Below are 17,097 nucleotides of genomic sequence, written 5' to 3'. Positions count from 1 at the left end.
CAAACAATTAAGAATCTTGTTCATATTTTTGCAAGAGTGCTGCAAATGTATGAATTAGGCACAGAAATAGGCCAGAGATAGTAGGAACTGCAGATGCTGGAGAATCTGACATAACAAGGTGTAGAGCTGGATGAGCACAGCAGGCCGAGCAGTGTCAGAGGAGCAGGAAGGCTGACTTTTCGGAAATGAAGAAGAGTCTAGGCCCGAAACGTTAGCTTTCCTGCTCATCTGATGCTGGTTGGCCTGCTGTGTTCATCCAGCTCTACACCTTGTTATCTCAGAAATAGGCCATTCAACTTTCAAGCCTGTCCCACCATTCAATTAGATCATGGAAAAGCTCAGCAGGTCCAGGACATCTGGGGAGAGAAATCAGAGTACTGTTTCGGGTCCAATGAGCCTTCCTCAGAACAGTACTCAGAGTTAACATTTCATTAAAGCAGAGAAATGTTAACTCTGATTTCTCCCTGCAGATGCTGCCAGATCTGCTAACTTTTCCCAGCAATTTCAGTTTTTGTTTCTGATTTCCAACATCTGCAGTTCTTTCAGTTTTTGGTAAGAATCAAAGTGCCTTGAAGATATTGAACAACTCCCAGCTTTTGGGAAGAGTTCCAATGCTGCCCATCCCTCTGAGAAAACGCTTCCTAATTTCTGTCCTAAAAGAGTAATCCTAATTTTAAAACCATGTACCCTTTTCCCTGGATTTTCCTCACAAGATTAATCTTTTCCACCTTGTCAAGACCATTCAGGGTGTTGTAAATTTCAATTAAAACCCTTCAAGCTTTTTTCAAACTAAGTGTAAAACAAGCCCAGTGCAGATGGACATATCAAGAAAATGAGTGTGGGTGTGGGGTGATGGCAGGTGCTCATGCAGTGTAATCTCTAGGACTATGTCCAAACAGTGATGATAACTGTAATAACTGGAACCAGGTGGACCTCATTGACTATGAGGTGCTTGATTGGGGTTACTAACCTGGGCTGATCAGGAAAGCCCTGGCTGCCCAATATTAACAGGAGATTTAGAATCTCCTCTGTTCAGGGGACTAACTCTGAGTTGGCAGTCCACAGCCAGCGTACAGTTCACAAGTAACTAAAGAGTGACTTGGTGACAAGATACCAGCCTCTGTGCAGTTATTTCAGTGGCAACGGGAGAAAATGGTACATGCCTGAAGAACATTCGCTTGCAACAGTTATCTCGGAGTTGGGGTAGGTATTTCTGGCACCATGCCTTTATTTGGGAAACCTGATCCTGCTGTCAAAGACTAGACCTGGTATGTGGAAAGAATGCATTTTCTTTTCAAGGCAAATGACATTGGGGCAGATGAAAAGCAATGAGTAATCTTTCTGACTACTCGTGGGCCTACAGCATTTTTGGTTATAAGGGGCTTAACATTCCTAGAGGTACCAGACACCAAAACCTTTCAAGAGTTAACAGAGTTGGTTAAGGAATGTTATTATTGCAAACATCCTCTAATTCTGAGATCCAACTGGTTTTATTTGGCTGTTAGAGAACTAGTGGAATCATATCAGGATGTTTGGCAAGGTTCAGACACTAGAAAAGGCATGTGGTTTTGAGTTAACCCTGAATGAGATGCTGAGAGACTGTTTGGTATGTGGGATTAATGACATAACCGTGCAGAACCATCTACTAGCTGAAGCCCAACTGGACTTCAAACAGGCAATACAATTGGCTTTGTCATTAAAATATGTGGCAAGTGGAGCACGTGATCTACAGAGCATCCTGATACAAGTGGACCACCTGATCTCTCTGACGGAGCTTGGGGAACACCACTTGAGTGTAGGCAATTGCAGAGCTTCAGGTAGGGCATATCCTGAGCACAGGCACCATAGGCCAGCCTACAGCAGAATCTCACAACAAGTCACTAAAAAGTTCTTCAGGATCTAGACTAAAAGGCCAAGTATGTGGACTCGAGAAAACAAAGGCTTCCTACAAGGACTGACTTCATTGGGAAAACTCATAGGCTGATATTCTGGAGAGTACACATCCTGGAAATTCCCCCTACATGTGGGTGGGAACAATTAAATTGCTTAGCGACGTCCAAATAAGAACTGATTAGAATTAATCAGTGATAATGGGAACTGCAGATGCTGGAGAATCCAAGATAACAAAGTGTGGAGCTGGATGAACACAGCAGGCCAAGCAGCATCTCAGGAGCACAAAAGCTGACGTTTTGGGCCTAGACCCTTCATCGGAGAGGGGGATGGGGAGAGGGAACTGGAATAAATAGGGAGAGGAGGAAGCAGACCAAAGATGGAGAGAGAACAAGATAGGTAGAGAGGAGAGTATAGGTGGGGAGGTAGGGAGGGGATAGGTCAGTCCAGGGAAGATGGACAGGTCAAGGAGGCGGGATGAGGTGGTAGGTAGGAAATGGAGGTGCGGCTTGAAGTGGGAGGAAGGGATGGGTGAGAGGAAGAACAGGTTAGGGAGGCAGAGACAGGTTGGGCTGGTTTTGTGATGCAGTAGGGGGAGGGTACGAGCTGGGCTGGTTTTGTGATGCAGTGGGCGGAGGGGAAGAACTGGGCTGGTTTTGGGATGCAGTGGAAGGGAAGATTTTGAAGCTTGTGAAGTCCACATTGATACCATTGGGCTGCAGGGTTCCCAAGCGGAATATGAGTTGCTGTTCCTGCAACCTTCGGGTGGCATCATTGTGGCACTGCATGTCATCTGAGGAATGGGAGGGGGAGTTGAAATGGTTCACGATTGGGAGGTGCAGTTGTTTGTTGCGAACCAAGCGGAGGTGTTCTGCAAAGCGGTCCCCAAGCCTCCACTTGGTTTCCCCAATGTAGAGGAAGCCACACCGGGTACAATGGATACAGTATACCACATTGGCAGATGTACAGGTGAACATCTGTTTGATGTGGAGGGTCGTCCTGGGGCCTGGGATGGGGGTGACAGAGGAGGTGTGGGGGCAAGTGTAGCACTTCCTGCGGTCACAGGGGAAGGTGCCGGGTGTGGTGGTGAGTGTGGAGCGGACAAGGGAGTCGCGGAGAGAGTGGTCTCTCTGGAAGGCAGACAAGGGTGGGGATGGAAAACTGGCTTGGGTGGTGGTGTTGGATTGTAGGTGGCAGAAGTGTCGGAGGATGGTACGTTGTATCTGGAGGTTGGTGGGGTGGTATGTGAGGACGAGGGGTATCCTCTGGGGTGGTTGTGGCGGGGGCGGGGTGTGAGGGATGTGTTGCGGGAGACGTGTTCAAGGGCGTTCTCGACCACTGCGGGGGGAAAGTTGCGGTCCTGGAAGAACATGGACATCTGAGATGTGCGGGAGTGGAATGCCTCATCCTGGGAGCAGATGTGGTGGAAGTGGAGGAATTGGGAATAGGGGATGGAATTTTTGCAGGGCGGTGGGTGGGAGGAGGTGTATTCTAGGTAGCTGTGGGAGTCAGTGGGCTTGAAATGGACATCAGTTTCTAGCTGGTTACCTGAGATGGAGACTGAGAGGTCCAGGAAGGTGAGGGATATGTTGGAGATGGCCCAGGTGAATTTGAGGTTGGGGTGGAAGGTGTTGGTAAATGTTGTTGATTAAAATTAATGTTTGGTTAAATGGTCACCCAGTTCCCATGGAGGTCAATAGCAGTGCAGCTGTATCTGTATTTGCAGAACCAAGTTTCACTCAGGACTCCAACCTTTAAGTTTGTGCAAGTGCTCAGCCAAACTGAGAACATACACTGGGGAGCTGGTGCAGATTAAGGGTATGACTTGGGTTCTGGTGTCCTCTGAAAAACAGTTGATGCAATTACCACTGATGTGTAAAAGGCTCAGGCCCAAACCTATTGGGGTGGAACTGGTTGAGAAAGATTCACTTAGAATGGTTGAACATTTTTTGATTAGAGAATGGCTGTCTCAGTGAAGTCCTAGTGAAATTCTAGAATCATAAAACCATAGAATCCCTACATGTGGAAACAGGCCATTCCGCCCAACAAGTCCACACCACCCCTCTGAAGACCATCTCACCCAGACTCATTCCCCTAATCTCCCACGTCTAACCCACCTAACCTAAACATCCCTGGGCACTATGGGCAATTTAGCATGGCCACACCATGTATCCTGGACATCTTTGGACAGTGGGAAGAAACTGGAGCACCCAGAGGAAACCCATGCAGACACGAGGAGAATGTGTAAACGCCACACAAACAGTTGCCCAAGGGGTTTTTCAGGAAGGTCTGGTGACTATCAAAGAGGCCAAAGCTACTTTACATGTTGACTAGGAAGCAATTCTGAGATTTTGCAAGCTCTGCTCAGTGCCATTTGTCTTGCGGGCAAAAGTAGAGGTAGGAATCAGGAGGCTGGACAGTGAAGGAATCATCAAACCAATGCAGTTTGCAGAATGGGCAGTACCAGTTGTTCATTTCACCTTTGTGGGGATTTTAAGCACACAGTAAACCATTCTCACAGCTACATAAGTACCCAATTCCTGGCATAGAGGACTTGTACATAAAATAGGTGGGGGTCGGGGGGTGTACTGTTCTTTACGAAGCTGGACATGAGTCAGGCCTACATGCAATTGTGACTGTCTGAGGAGTACCAGAGATACGCTATAATTAACACCCATATCAGTTTATGTCAATATACAAGAATGTCATTTGGGATTCGATCAGGCTGTGCCCTTTTCCAAAGGACTGTGGAGAACATTTTACAATAACTACCCAGGTTGCCATTTATCTGGATGATGTATGCATAACAGAAAAGACCAATAAACAGCACTTGGAGAATTTGATAGATAACAAAGTGTGGAGCTGGATGAACACAGCAGGCCAAGCAGCATCTCAGAAGCACAAAAGCTGACGTTTCGGGCCTAGACCCTTCATCAGAGATGGGGATGGGGAGAGGGAACCGGAATAAATAGGGAGAAAAGGGGAGGCAGACTGAAGATGGAGCGAGAACAAGATAGGTATTACAAGAGAGTTGCAGTGGGAGAGAGATTCCCTGAGGTTGGTCCGGAGGGAGGAGGGTAACTTCTTCAGGTTAGGCATCCCTGGAAGAGGCTTCGCAGTGGGGTTAAAATTGCATCAGTGATAATGGGAACTGCAGATGCTGGAGAATCCAAGATAACAAAGTGTGGAGCTGGATGAACACAGCAGGCCAAGCAGCATCTCAGAAGCACAAAAGCTGACTTTTCGGGCCTAGACCCTTCATCAGAGAGGGGGATTGGGAGAGGGAACCGGAATAAATAGGGAGAGTGGGGGAGGCGGTCCGAAGATGGAGAGAAAACAAGATAGGTATTACAAGAGAGTTGCAGTTGGAGAGAGATTCCCTGAGGTTGGTCCGGAGGGAGGAGGGTAATTTGATGTAGTGTTTAAGCATTTCTCCCAGGCAGGTATGCACCTTAGAAGGGAAAAATGTGTTTCAGGCACCCCAGATGACCTATTTGGGTTACAGACTCCACAAAACCAGGTTACACTGATTGGAGGATAAAGTGAGGGTGATCAAAGAGGCCCCAGCTCCCGCATTTCTACTGGAACTTAGGTCTTTCCTCAGGTTGGTGAATTATGACAGAAAATTTATATGTAAGCTGGCCCCCGTCTTGACAGCCTTACACCTGCTATTAAAAAATGGTCAGCCATGGGATTGGCCATGTAGCCAAGAAGTAGTGTTTAGTGAAGTGAAAAGCAGCTATCAGCATCTAACGTGTTGGCCCATTATGATCCGAAGCGAGAGTAGTGTTGACTTGCAATGCCTCCACGAACGGAGCTGGAATAGCGTTGGCTCACCCGTGGCCTAATGGAGAGGAATGCCCGATAGTATATGCTTCCCAGTCTTTGTCTAATGCCAAACCCAAATATGCACATATAGAGAAGGAAGGTTTGCTGGTCATCTTTGGTGTGAGAAGGTTCCACCAGTATGTTTATGGATGGGAATTTGTCGTAGTAACAGATCACAAACCCCTGCTAGTTCAGGGAACTGACTGTGAGCTGGCTGGTCACAGCCAGTGTACTGTGCACAAGTAAATAAAGGGTGACTTGGTGATGGGATACTGGCCTCTGTGCAGTTATTTCATCAACCCTCAGGGAAAGATGCCTTAGAAGCATAAGCTATTGCTTTTCTGCTCCCCAAAGAGATTTGTCCTTGATCCTAGGAAACAAGGGAGAGCTTTGGAGGAGGTAATGGGAACTGCAGATGCTGGAGAATCCGAGATAACAAAAGCGTGGAGCTGGATGAACACAGCAGGCCAAGCAGCATCTGAGGAGCACAAAAGCTGACGTTTTGGGCCTAGACCCTTCATCAGAAAAGGGGGATGGGGAGAGGATTCTGAAGTAAATAGGGAGAGTGGGGGGAGGTGGATCGAAGATGGATAGAGGAGAAGATAGGTGGAGAGGAGAGTATAGGTGGGGAGGTACGGAGGGGACAGGTCAGTCCGGGGAGGATGGACAGGTCAAGGGGGCGGGATGAGGTTAGTAGGTAGGAAATGGAGGTGCAGCTTGAGGTGGGAGGAGGTGGGAAGAACAGGTACGGAGGTGGGGACAAGCTGGGCTGCTTTTGGGATGCAGTGGGGGAGGGGGAGATTTTGAAGCTGGTGAAATCCACATTGATACCATTGGGCTGCAGGGTTCCCAAGTGGAATATGAGTTGCTGTTCCTGCAACCCGTGGGTGGCATCATTATGGCACTGCAGGAGCCCCAGGATGGACATGTTGTCTAAGGAATGGGAGGGGGAGTTGAAATGGTTTGCCACAGAGAAGTGCAGTCGTTATTTGTGAACTGAGCGGAGGTGTTCTGCAAAGCCGTCCCCAAGCCTCCGCTTGGTTTCCCCAATGTAGAGGAAGCCACAACGCATACAGCGGATGCAGTATACCACATTGGCAGATGTGCAGGTGAACATCTACATGATGTGGAAAGTCATCTTGGAGCCTGGGATGAGGGTGAAGGAGGAGGTGTGGGGGCAAGTGGTGCTGGGGGTTGTTGAGTGAGGCTGAATGGATGGCTCTGTCAAATGAACCAGCAGAGGAAGGACTGGTCGAACAGCCTCCTTGCGCCTTTTCATCCGTCCTCCCCCAGCCCCATGAAGTGAATTGGAATCCTCCAGCCAGCAGGGGGGTGAAAATAGTCTGAAGAATGTTTACATACAGCGAGATCCATCTTTCCTCTCCCGTGTGCAGTTCATTTAAATATCAGCCGTGGGAAGGCTACAGTTAAATGGGGAGGAACAAAACAGATACATTTTTGATACAAAGTTCTGTGCAATAACGTTGGGGAATCTTCAGGCCAAACTCTCAGTAGCCGAATGGTTTTACGCAATTATTTTTAAATCACTGTTTGGGGAGCTGGGGGAGCAAAAGAAAATTGTAAAGGAGAAGTTTTATTTTAAGGCGTTGAGAGAAGCGGCCTGGAGAATGTGGCGGATACTGGGGACTCTGCTCTTGGTGTGGCTGCCTGCCGTGAGCGGCTACAATGCCGGCCAGGAGGAGGCAAGTTCCCGAGATGAGCTCTTGCTGTGCAGGTCGTGCGGCTTCGAGGTGGCCGCCAGTCGGGACCTCAAGTTCGTGGCCAGCGCCCTGGCTTTAGCCCAGCGTAACGACACGGTGATCGGCGAGCGCAGGGTCCCGGTGCAACTTTTCCAGAACCCCCAGGGACTTCGCTTCCAGGTACTCACTTTCAAGAAAGCCGCTGTCCACAGGCACTGGCCGCCGGAGGAGCAGTTTTCCTGGTTCCCTGGACACTCTTGGACAGTGGCAACGTGTCCCAGGTGCCACAACCACTTAGGTTTGTCAATGTTCGTTTCATTAGCGACATCTTACCGCTTTTTGGTGATCCTTTCGAACCTCCAAATAATCGATCAGTTGTGAGCATCGTTTGGATAAAACTAAGTTCTGATCTATTTTGATTTGCAAGTTTAAAGATTGTGAGGAAGAACTAGGGGAGTGAGAGGGGAAGAATTGCTTTTTAGAGGGCTAGTGCTGACACGAAGGGCCGAATTGCCTCCACAGTGTGCTTTGCCTATACGGTAATTATTCTTAATTTATTAAGGTGTGCATGTATCTGGCGAGACTGGCATAATTGTCCTTGACAGCCTCTTCTACCATGTGCAAACCTCCACAGTTAAGCAGGGAGTTGGAGAATGTTCCTTCAGTAATGGTTAACGAAGGACAATATTGTTCCGAATCTTTGAAGGGAACTTGCAGGGGGTGTGGTGTTCCTATATGTCCACTGCCATTCCTTCCATGTTGTGAGGATCAGGAGTTTGGGAAGAGCTGCAGTGCATCTTGCAAATGGTGTACATTGCCACTGTACATCAGTGGTGGAGGGAGTGAATGGGGCTCTTCGTTCGGTTTGTACAAGTGGAGGGTACAAGCTTGGGGAAATCAGGGATAGCACAAAAGAAAAAGTTGTAAAGGCTAATGGGAAGCCAGAAGATTAAAAAAGCTGGCAGACGAAACTGGAAAAGCAATAGTGGGAGATGAAGTCTGAGGTTAAACTAGCTAGTAATATAAAAGAAGATTGCAAGTTTTTTTAATCTGTAAAAGGTAAGAAAACATTTATTGAATCATACAGCACAGAAACAGATCCTTTGGTCCAACTTGTCCGTGCTGACCAGATTTCCTAAACTAAATTAGTCGCACCTGCTTGCATTTGGCCCCCATCCCTCTAAACTTTTCCTATTCGTGTACCTGTCCAAATGTCTTTCAAATGTTGTAACTGTACTTGCATCTGTCACTTCTTCTGGCAGTTCATTCCACATATGAACCACCTTGTGTGTGAAAAAAGTTGCCTCTCTGGTCCTGTTCTCCTCTCACCTGAAAATTGTGACCTCGAGTTTTGAACTAGGGAAAAACACCTTTGTAATTTACTTTATCTGTGCCCCTCATTTTGTACGCCTCAACTTAGTCAACCCTCAAACTCCTATGCTCCAAAGAAAGAAGTCCCAGCCTCTCTTTATAACTGAAATCTCTAGACCCCATAACATCCTTGTAAGTCTTTTCTGCACTCTTTCATTTCAATAATATACTTCCTATTGCAGGTGACCAGTACACAGTACTCCCAAAGTGGCCTCACCAATACTCTGTACAACTGCAACACAACATCCCAGCTCATATACTCAATGCTCTAACCATTGAAGGCAAGCATGCCACATTTCTTTCTTGCTACCCTGTCTACCTGTAATGCCACTTTCAAAAAAGTATGTACCCGAACCTGTAGGTCTCTCTATTCAACAATGCTTCCCAAGTCTGCAAGTTCTGCCCATGTCTGTCTTACCAAAATGTGCTACCTCACATTTATCTGAACTCAGTCTGCCTCTTCTTGGCCTGTTGGCCCAGTTGATCAAGATCTTGTTGTACTCTTAGATAACCTTCCTCATGTCCACTATACCACCAATTTTGGTGTCATCCGCAAAATTACTAACCATGCTTCCATTATTCTCAAGAACATTTATAAAGATGCAAGAGTGGGCATTGCATTATTGGAAATTGAGGCTGACGAGGTAGTAATGGGGAACTAAGAAATGATGGAGGAACTGAATAGGTAGTTTGCGTCACTCTTCACACTGGAAGACGTCAGCAGCATACCGGAACTTCGAGTGTCAGGTGAGTGTAGTGGCCATCACTAAGGAGATGGTGATGGGGATGCTGGAAGTTTTGAAAGTGGATAAATCACCCAGACCAGATGGAGTAACTCCAGAATTCTGAAGGAGATAGCTAAATAAAATAAGAGCCCATGGTGTTAGAGACAAGGTTAGGATAGAGGATTGACTGGTAGAAGGCAGTGAGTGGGCATAAAGGGGTCTTTTTCAGGATGGCAGTCTGTAATTAGCAGAGTTTTGCAGAGATCAGTGTTGGGACCACAGCTATTTACATGATACATTAATGATCTGGACAAAAGAATTGAGGGTAAACTAAGAAATAATGGGAACTGCAGATGCTGGAGAATCCGAGATAACAAGGTGTGGAGCTGGACGAACACAGCAGGCCAAGCAGCATCAAAAGCTGACGTTTCGGGCCTCCATTTCCTGCCTACTAACCTCACCCAGGCCCCTTGACCTGTCCGTCCTCCCCTGACTGACTTATCCCCTCCCTACCTCTCCACCTATACTCATCTCTACAGGCTCCATCCCTGCCCCTTTAACTTGTCTGTCCCCTCTCCACCTATCTTCTTCTCTATCCATCTTCGATCCGCCTCCCCCCTTATTTATTTCAGAATCCTCTCCCCATCCCCCTTTTCTGATGAAGGGTCTAGGCCCGAACCGTCAGCTTTTGTGCTCCTAAGATGCTGCTTGGCCTGCTGTGTTCATCCAGCTCCTTTGTTATCAATGAGGGTAAGCTAAGTTTACAGATGACAAAGTTAGGTAGAGGGACAGGTAATGTTGAAGAAGCAGGGTGGCTGCAGAAGTAGTTGGACAGGCTAGGAGCGTGGGCAAAGAAGTGGCAGATGGAATACAATGTCAGAAAGTGAAGTTATACACTTTGGTAGAAAAAGAAGTGTAGACTATTTTCTAAATAGGGAGAGGGTTTGGAAATTTGAAGCACTAAGGAACTTAGGAGCCCTAATTTGGGATACCTTTCAGGTTAACCTCCAGGTTCAGTTGGCAGTTAGGAAGGTAAGTGTAATGTTAGCACTCATTTCAAGACGCCTACAGACGTACTGCTGAGGCTCTATAAGGCTCTGGTCATGCCACATTTGGAATACTGTGTGCAGCTTTAGACTGAACTTTGGAAGGAATTAGAAGGGTTCCAGAGGAGGTTCACAAAAAAAACTGATTTAAGAGCTCATCATGAGAGATATTGCTGGCAAACATGGTTAAGGAAAATCCCAAAGCCTTTTATTCATATATAAAGAGCAAGAGGGTAACCAGAGAAAGGATTGGCCCGCTTAAGGACAAAGAAGGAAAGTTATGCGCTGAGTCAGAGAAAATGGGTGACATTCTTAACGAGTACTTTGCATCGGTATTCACCAAGGAGAGGGACATGACGGATGTTGAGGTTAGGGATAGATGTTTGCTTAATCTAGGTCAAGTTGACATAAGGAAGGAGGAAGTGTTAGGTATCCTAAAAGATATTAAGGTGGACAAGTCCCCAGGTTCGGATGGGATCTATCCCGGGTTACTGAGGGAAGCGAGAGAGGAAACAGCCGGGGCCCTAACAGATATCTTTGCAGTGTCCTTAGACACGGGTAAGGTCCCAGAGGACTGGAGACTTGCTAATGTTGTCCCCTTGTTTAAGAAGGGCAGCAAGGATAATCCAGGTAATTATCGACCAGTGAGCCTGACGTCAGTGGTAGGGAAGCTACTGGAGAAGATACTGAGGGATAGGATCTATTCCCATTTGGCAGAAAATGGGCTTATCAGTGATAGGCAACATGGTTTTGTACAGGGAAGGTCATGTCTTACCAACTTCATAGAATTCTTTGAGGACGTGACAAAGTTGATTGATGAGGGAAAGGCTGTAGATGTCATATACATGGACTTCAGTAAGGTGTTTGATAAGGTTTCCCATGGCAGGCTGATGGAGAAAGTGAAGTCACATGGGGTCCAGGGTATGCTAGCTAGGTGGATAAAAAACTGGCTGGGCAACAGGAGACAGAGGGTAGTAGTAGAAGGGAGTTTCTCAAATTGGAGACCTGTCACCAGTGGTGTTCTACAGGGATCTGTGCTGGGACCACTGTTGTTTGTGATATATGTAAATGATCTGGAGGAAGGTGTAGGTGGTCTGATCAGCAAGTTTGCTGATGACACTAAAATTGGTGGAGTAGCTGATAGTGAAGGGGACTGTCAGAAATTACAGCAGAATATGGATAGACTGGAGAGTTGGGCAGATAAATGGCAGATGGAGTTCAATTCGGGCAAATGTGAGGTGATGCATTTTGGAAGATCAAATTCAAGGGCGAACTATACAGTAAATGAAAAAGTCCTAGGGAAAATTGATGAACAGAGAGATCTGGGTGTTCAGGTCCATTGTTCCCTGAAGGTGACAACGCAGGTCAATAGGGTGGTCAAGAAGGCATATGGCATGCTTTCCTTCATTGGGTGGAGTATTGAGTACAAGAGTTGGCAGGCCATGTTGCAGTTGTATAGGACTTTGGTTCGGCCACATTTGGAGTACTGTGTACAGTTCTGGTCGCCACATTACCAAAAGGATGTGGATGCTTTGGAGAGGGTGCAGAGGAGGTTTCACCAGGATGTTGCCTGGTATGGAGGGTGCTAGCTATGAAGAGAGGTCGAATAGATTAGGATTATTTTCATTAGAAAGATGGAGATTGAGGGGAGAACCTGATTGAGGTCTACAAAATCATGAGGAGTATAGATAGGGTGGATAGCAAGAAGCTTTTTCCCAGAGTGGGGGACTCAATTCCTAGGGGTCATGAGTTCAAAGTGAGAAGAGGAAAGTTTAAGGGAGATATGCATGGAAAGTTCTTTACACAGAGGGTGGTGGGTGCCCGGAACGCGTTGCCAGCGGAGGTGGTAGACGCAGACACGTTAGCGTCTTTTAAGATATATTTGGACAGGTACATGGATGCGCAGGAAGCAAATGGACACAGACTGTTAGAAAATAGATGACAGGTTAGACAGAGGATCTTGATCGGCGCAGGCTTAGAGGGCCGAAGGGCCTGTTCCTGTGCTGTAGGTTTCTTTGTTTCTATGTCTTTGTTAATAGTTGACAACTCTGACTGTACTGGTTGGAGTTTAAAAGGATGAAGGGGGGACCTGATCGAAACTTACAGAAAATGAGACCTGGATAGGGTGGACGTGGAGAAGATGTTCCTTCTAGAAGTAGAGTCGAAGACCTGGGGACACAGCTTCAGGGTGAAAGGATGACTCTTTAGAAGTGAGAGGAGGAGGGATTTGTTCAGAGGGTGGTCAATCTGTGAAAATCACTGCTGCAGAAAGCTGTGGAGGCCAAGTCATTGTGTGTATTTAAAGCAGATAGATGGATTCTTGATTAGTAAGGGGATCAAGGGTTATAGGGAGAAGGCAGGAGGATGGGGTTGAGGAAAATATCAGCTATGATAAAATAGTGGTGTAGTCTCGATGGGCTGAATGGTCTGATTTTGCTCCTATATTTTATGACATTACAACAGATTTCTTATTTGTGCTTTTCAGGTGATGAAAAGGTTGGGTGAGTCACTTCATACAGAATTCCCTCTTTGTAACTGAAGTATTTGTGGCTGGTCCAGCTAAGCTTCTGGTTATTTAAAAGATGATTAGAAGTTCTAAAAGGGTGGCTGGTGAAATAACTCTGGTGGGTGGGGAACAGCCAAGAATGAGAAGGCACACCTTTTAAAATTAGTGTAATCTTATGAAATCTAGAGTACTATCTTATAACAATGTTGTTTTTGAAAATTTCAAAGCTGCATTTTAAAGTTTTTTTTGATTTTAAAGAAAGAAATTGATTTATTGTAGTCACATGTTTCTATGTATAGTGAAAAGCTTTGTATATGAGCAGTACAGACAGATCATAGGGTGCTTAGACAGAGTGAGCTATACAGATTACTCTGCACGGGAGGTGCGTGAAGCAAGATCAACAGTAACAAGGTAAACGTTATTTTAAGTTAGAGTCCATTCATCAGTCTAGTAATGGCAAAGAAGAAGCTGTTCTTGAACCTGCTAGTGCATGTGTTCAAGCTTCTGCAACTTCTGTCTGGCAGAAAAGGTTGTAGGAGAGGTTTACTGAAGTGGGAGGGGTCTTTAATGTTGGCAGACTTGCTGTGCAACAAAAGGTGTAAATGAAGTCCATGGACAGAAGGTTGGCTTCCCGCGGGTCTGGGCTGTACACACAACCTTCTGTAGTTCCTAACAATCCCGGGCAGAGCAGTTGCCGTACCAGGCTATTGTGCACCTGGATGGTATGCTTTCTCGGGTGCCTTTGTAGAAGTTGGTGAGAGTCCTTATGGACATGCCAAATTTTCTAAGTTGCCTGAGGAAGAGGAAGCATTGTTGTGCCGTCTCGACCATCGCATCTATGTGAAAAGTCCAAAACAGATTTTTGGTTAACAGGAAATCAGGGAGGTGAGCTGTATCTCAGCGTTGAACTTTTAGAATATACTACAGAGTTCCTGCGTCAAGTTCCCATCACAAGCCGTTTCCTATTCTATCCCTTTCCGGACCAGTATCCTGTGAGGCAATCTCTTTGCTTCATTTGATTTTGAGCTGAGTACTGATCCTGTATCCTTTCCGTTGGCAAGACTGTCGACTTCTACGTCAAATGTCTACTTCTGTCTGCCAAATGCATAACTTTTTCTTCTAGATTTTTATTATTCCAATACTCTGCTGGCAGACCTCAAACTTTGATGATCTGAACTTGAGCTCATCCAAAATTCTATTGCCTACACCTGACACCACATCACACTTGTCCACAATGTTCTCCTATATACCTTATTGGACTTATGGCCTTGGTTTTCAGGCTATCAGTGTCTCCTTTCTTAAAATTTGCATTCTCCTGTTCAAATACCTCCAGCCTATTTCTGTAACCTGCTTCAACTTTCAGATCTAAGTATTCCCTCCCACTTTTGGCAGCTGCAACTTCAGTGCTTGTCCAGTATTTCCTGGGAGCGGAGAATCTATGCTATGTTCTTTGCAGACTTTGACACATTATCAGTGACGATGAGCACCTCCCCAAGATCTTCTGTATGCCTCCACTTCTCACTCTCAAACAACCACCAAACCTTAAAGAGGCCACTGTTCACAGCAAACCACCCAGTCTTCAAGACAACATTAACCACAACACTATACAACCCTGTAATGGCACCCTCTGCAAGACACATCAGATCTTCAACATGAACTGTACCATCGCATGTGGGAACAACACCCACCATGTGCATGGCTGATACTCATGTGACTTGGCCAACATTGTCTATCTCAAGGCATTATATATTGGTGAAACCATGCAGATGCTATGAATACGGCAGACGAATGACATTGCGTAACAATTGCCAGTCAGGGATGTTTTCCCCCCACCCCCTGGGGGAATGCTTCAGTGGTCAAGGATATACAGCCTTGGATCTTGGGTAAATGTCCTCTAAGGTGGACTTGAGGATACACAACAACGCAGAGTTGCCGAGCAGAGGCTATTAGCCAAGTTTGGTTCCCATGAGAATTGCCTCAACTGGGATCTTGGGTTCATGTTGCACTACAGGTGACCCCACCACACTATACAGTACTTACACTCTCTTGCCCTCATGCATGCAGGCACGTTTGTTCGTTCTCTCATACCTGCACTTTCATATGCATGTGCCCTCTCCCGCCCCTGTGCAAGCACACATGAAAATCTATGGGGTGAATTTGTATTTGCAGAAAGATTCTATTTTGTTCAAAAAGCACACAATTTATAGACAGTCGGTCAGTCCATGTGTTTTTTTTATAAATTCCTAATTTAGCAATAAAAGCAGCCTGACTCCAGACCAAACATAGGTATGAGGCTTTGTTTAGAATCTAACAAGCATTGTCTGACCTAAAATGTCACCTTATCTTTACATTGATAAAACATTTAGTTCTCTCAGGGCAGCGACTTGAAAAGAATTTTGAGATTTACATACAAATCTTCAGGTTTGTTTAATACATTTGCATCAGTGATGTGACCCTTGGATCTTTTACTTAAATTCTGTCTGATACCACTTCACTAACACCTGGAGGAGGAGCAAGGCTTTGAAAGCTTGCGTTTTCAAATAAACCTGTTGGATTGTAACCTGGTATCATGTGATTTCTGACTCAGTGTTCTAAGCCTAAGCTCAGGAACTTCATTTCCTAAACACTTTAATACTGCTCAAAACTATTTGATTGGGCTGTTGGCAAACTTTAATAGTTCTTCCTTTTAGCTCACTTTTATTGATTACACACCTATAAAGCAACTTGGCACAAATGTTTCATAATAGGTTACATGTGATGTTGCTAGCTTAGTTATCTAGTGTTAAGTTTGTGAACTTTTTCCAACAGGTTGGTCATTTCAGCCCAGCATCTGGCCTCAGCATCTTACAGATGAAGAGTTTGAGGAATCAGAGGAGACATTTGTTGCACTGATTGTAGACAGACTCCTCCAGGAGAATTTTGCTGCAACACTTCTCATGGTACCCAAGTCCTACCGGAGTTGAAATCAAACTTTTTATTTTTTTGTAGAGAAATAAATATTTATAACTAATACTTATATTTTATGCCTTGATGAAATTTACTCAATTTATATGCATTTTACTCTCCCTACCATGGTAATACAAGTGTGAAATAATCAAGAAATATGTTCAGGTCCTATCATAGCAATGAGTTAGATGCATTTAACTAAATCAAATGGTGCTGTACTCATGACAATGAACCATTAGACTGCCATAAACCAGATATGCTAACATTTGGGTAAGGAAACTATATATTTGTTTGGTCTACACATGAACCCAGATCTACACCATGGTGGTTGTCTTCTACCAGCCTTCATGAACATGTGGGTATGTATGCCAAAACTAGGAGTGCTGATAAAGATAGCACCTGTTTATATTCACAGGAGCTTATCCTCCAGCTAACATCCCAGACTCTTCCTCTTGCTTTCCCCACAGGGGTTGTGATGCACAGTTCAGAGGGAGTGGACTCAAATCAATTCTAACTCCTGATTTCATGCTGTCACTTCAAACATGGGAATCATTTTGCTAAATATCACTTACTACCTTCTCAGCTGCTGAATCAATACTTTTCCATGGTCACTACTTGAAAGAAGCACAGATTAGCAAGGGTATCAAACTGTGAATGGAAAAACTTTGTCTACCACCATGAGTGGTTCAGAGAACAACTATTAATTAAACTAAGATTACAAGGTGTAGAGCTGGATGAACACAGCAGGCCAAGGAGCATCAGACGAGTAGGAAGGCTGACGTTTCTGGTCTGGACCCTTCAGAATGTTTCAGTTTAAAATCTCATTCAAAACTAAATTTAAATTAAAAAAAAAAAATCCCTCATCTGAAAATTTGTGCCCAGGAACAAAGGGGTTAGAGCAACTGTCAGCGTACCAGGAATTGTGTGTAAATGTTGAGCTGCTCACACATCACATTTTGCCAGAGGAACAGCTGTTCCAAAATGGCCCAATTTCTTAAAAGCTCTTTTTTCACTGGTCTGAGTAGTTAACTCATCTCAAATTGAGAGATCAATCAAGTAGTCAAATGACAACTACAGATGGTCAA

General features: G+C 45.4%; 1 protein-coding gene across 2 annotated transcripts; it reads left to right on the top strand.

Moving 5' to 3' along the window:
- The first annotated feature begins 7,095 nt into the window (after positions 1 to 7,095).
- si:ch211-51h9.7 (uncharacterized protein LOC558400 homolog) lies at positions 7,096 to 16,078 on the top strand. Of its 2 annotated transcripts, none has more exons than XM_048559099.2 (2): positions 7,096 to 7,716; positions 15,875 to 16,078. In XM_048559099.2, the coding sequence occupies exons 1-2, from the start codon at positions 7,347 to 7,349 to the stop codon at positions 16,027 to 16,029; spliced, it is 525 nt and encodes a 174-aa protein (XP_048415056.1). In that variant the 5' UTR covers positions 7,096 to 7,346; the 3' UTR covers positions 16,030 to 16,078. The 2 variants fall into 2 exon arrangements, with proteins under 2 accessions (XP_048415056.1, XP_048415058.1); XM_048559101.2 differs by having other exon boundaries at positions 7,096 to 7,598; positions 15,875 to 15,982.
- Positions 16,079 to 17,097: the final 1,019 nt, after the last annotated feature.

Source organism: Stegostoma tigrinum, chromosome 29, assembly GCF_030684315.1.
Source record: "Stegostoma tigrinum isolate sSteTig4 chromosome 29, sSteTig4.hap1, whole genome shotgun sequence".
Classification (NCBI taxonomy): domain Eukaryota; kingdom Metazoa; phylum Chordata; class Chondrichthyes; order Orectolobiformes; family Stegostomatidae; genus Stegostoma; species Stegostoma tigrinum.
The sequence above is the reverse complement of the archived record's forward strand: the minus strand, read 5'-3'. Positions and strand labels throughout refer to the sequence as shown.

What these genes read in the sequence shown, in the direction of transcription:
- si:ch211-51h9.7 (XM_048559099.2), top strand. Translation starts at nt 7,347, where the DNA reads ATGTGGCGGATACTGGGGACTCTGCTCTTGGTGTGGCTGCCTGCCGTG. An exon ending in CAGGTGCCACAACCACTTAG is followed by an intron (nt 7,717 to 15,874) that starts GTTTGTCAATGT and finishes TTTTTCCAACAG; the next exon opens with GTTGGTCATTTCAGCCCAGC.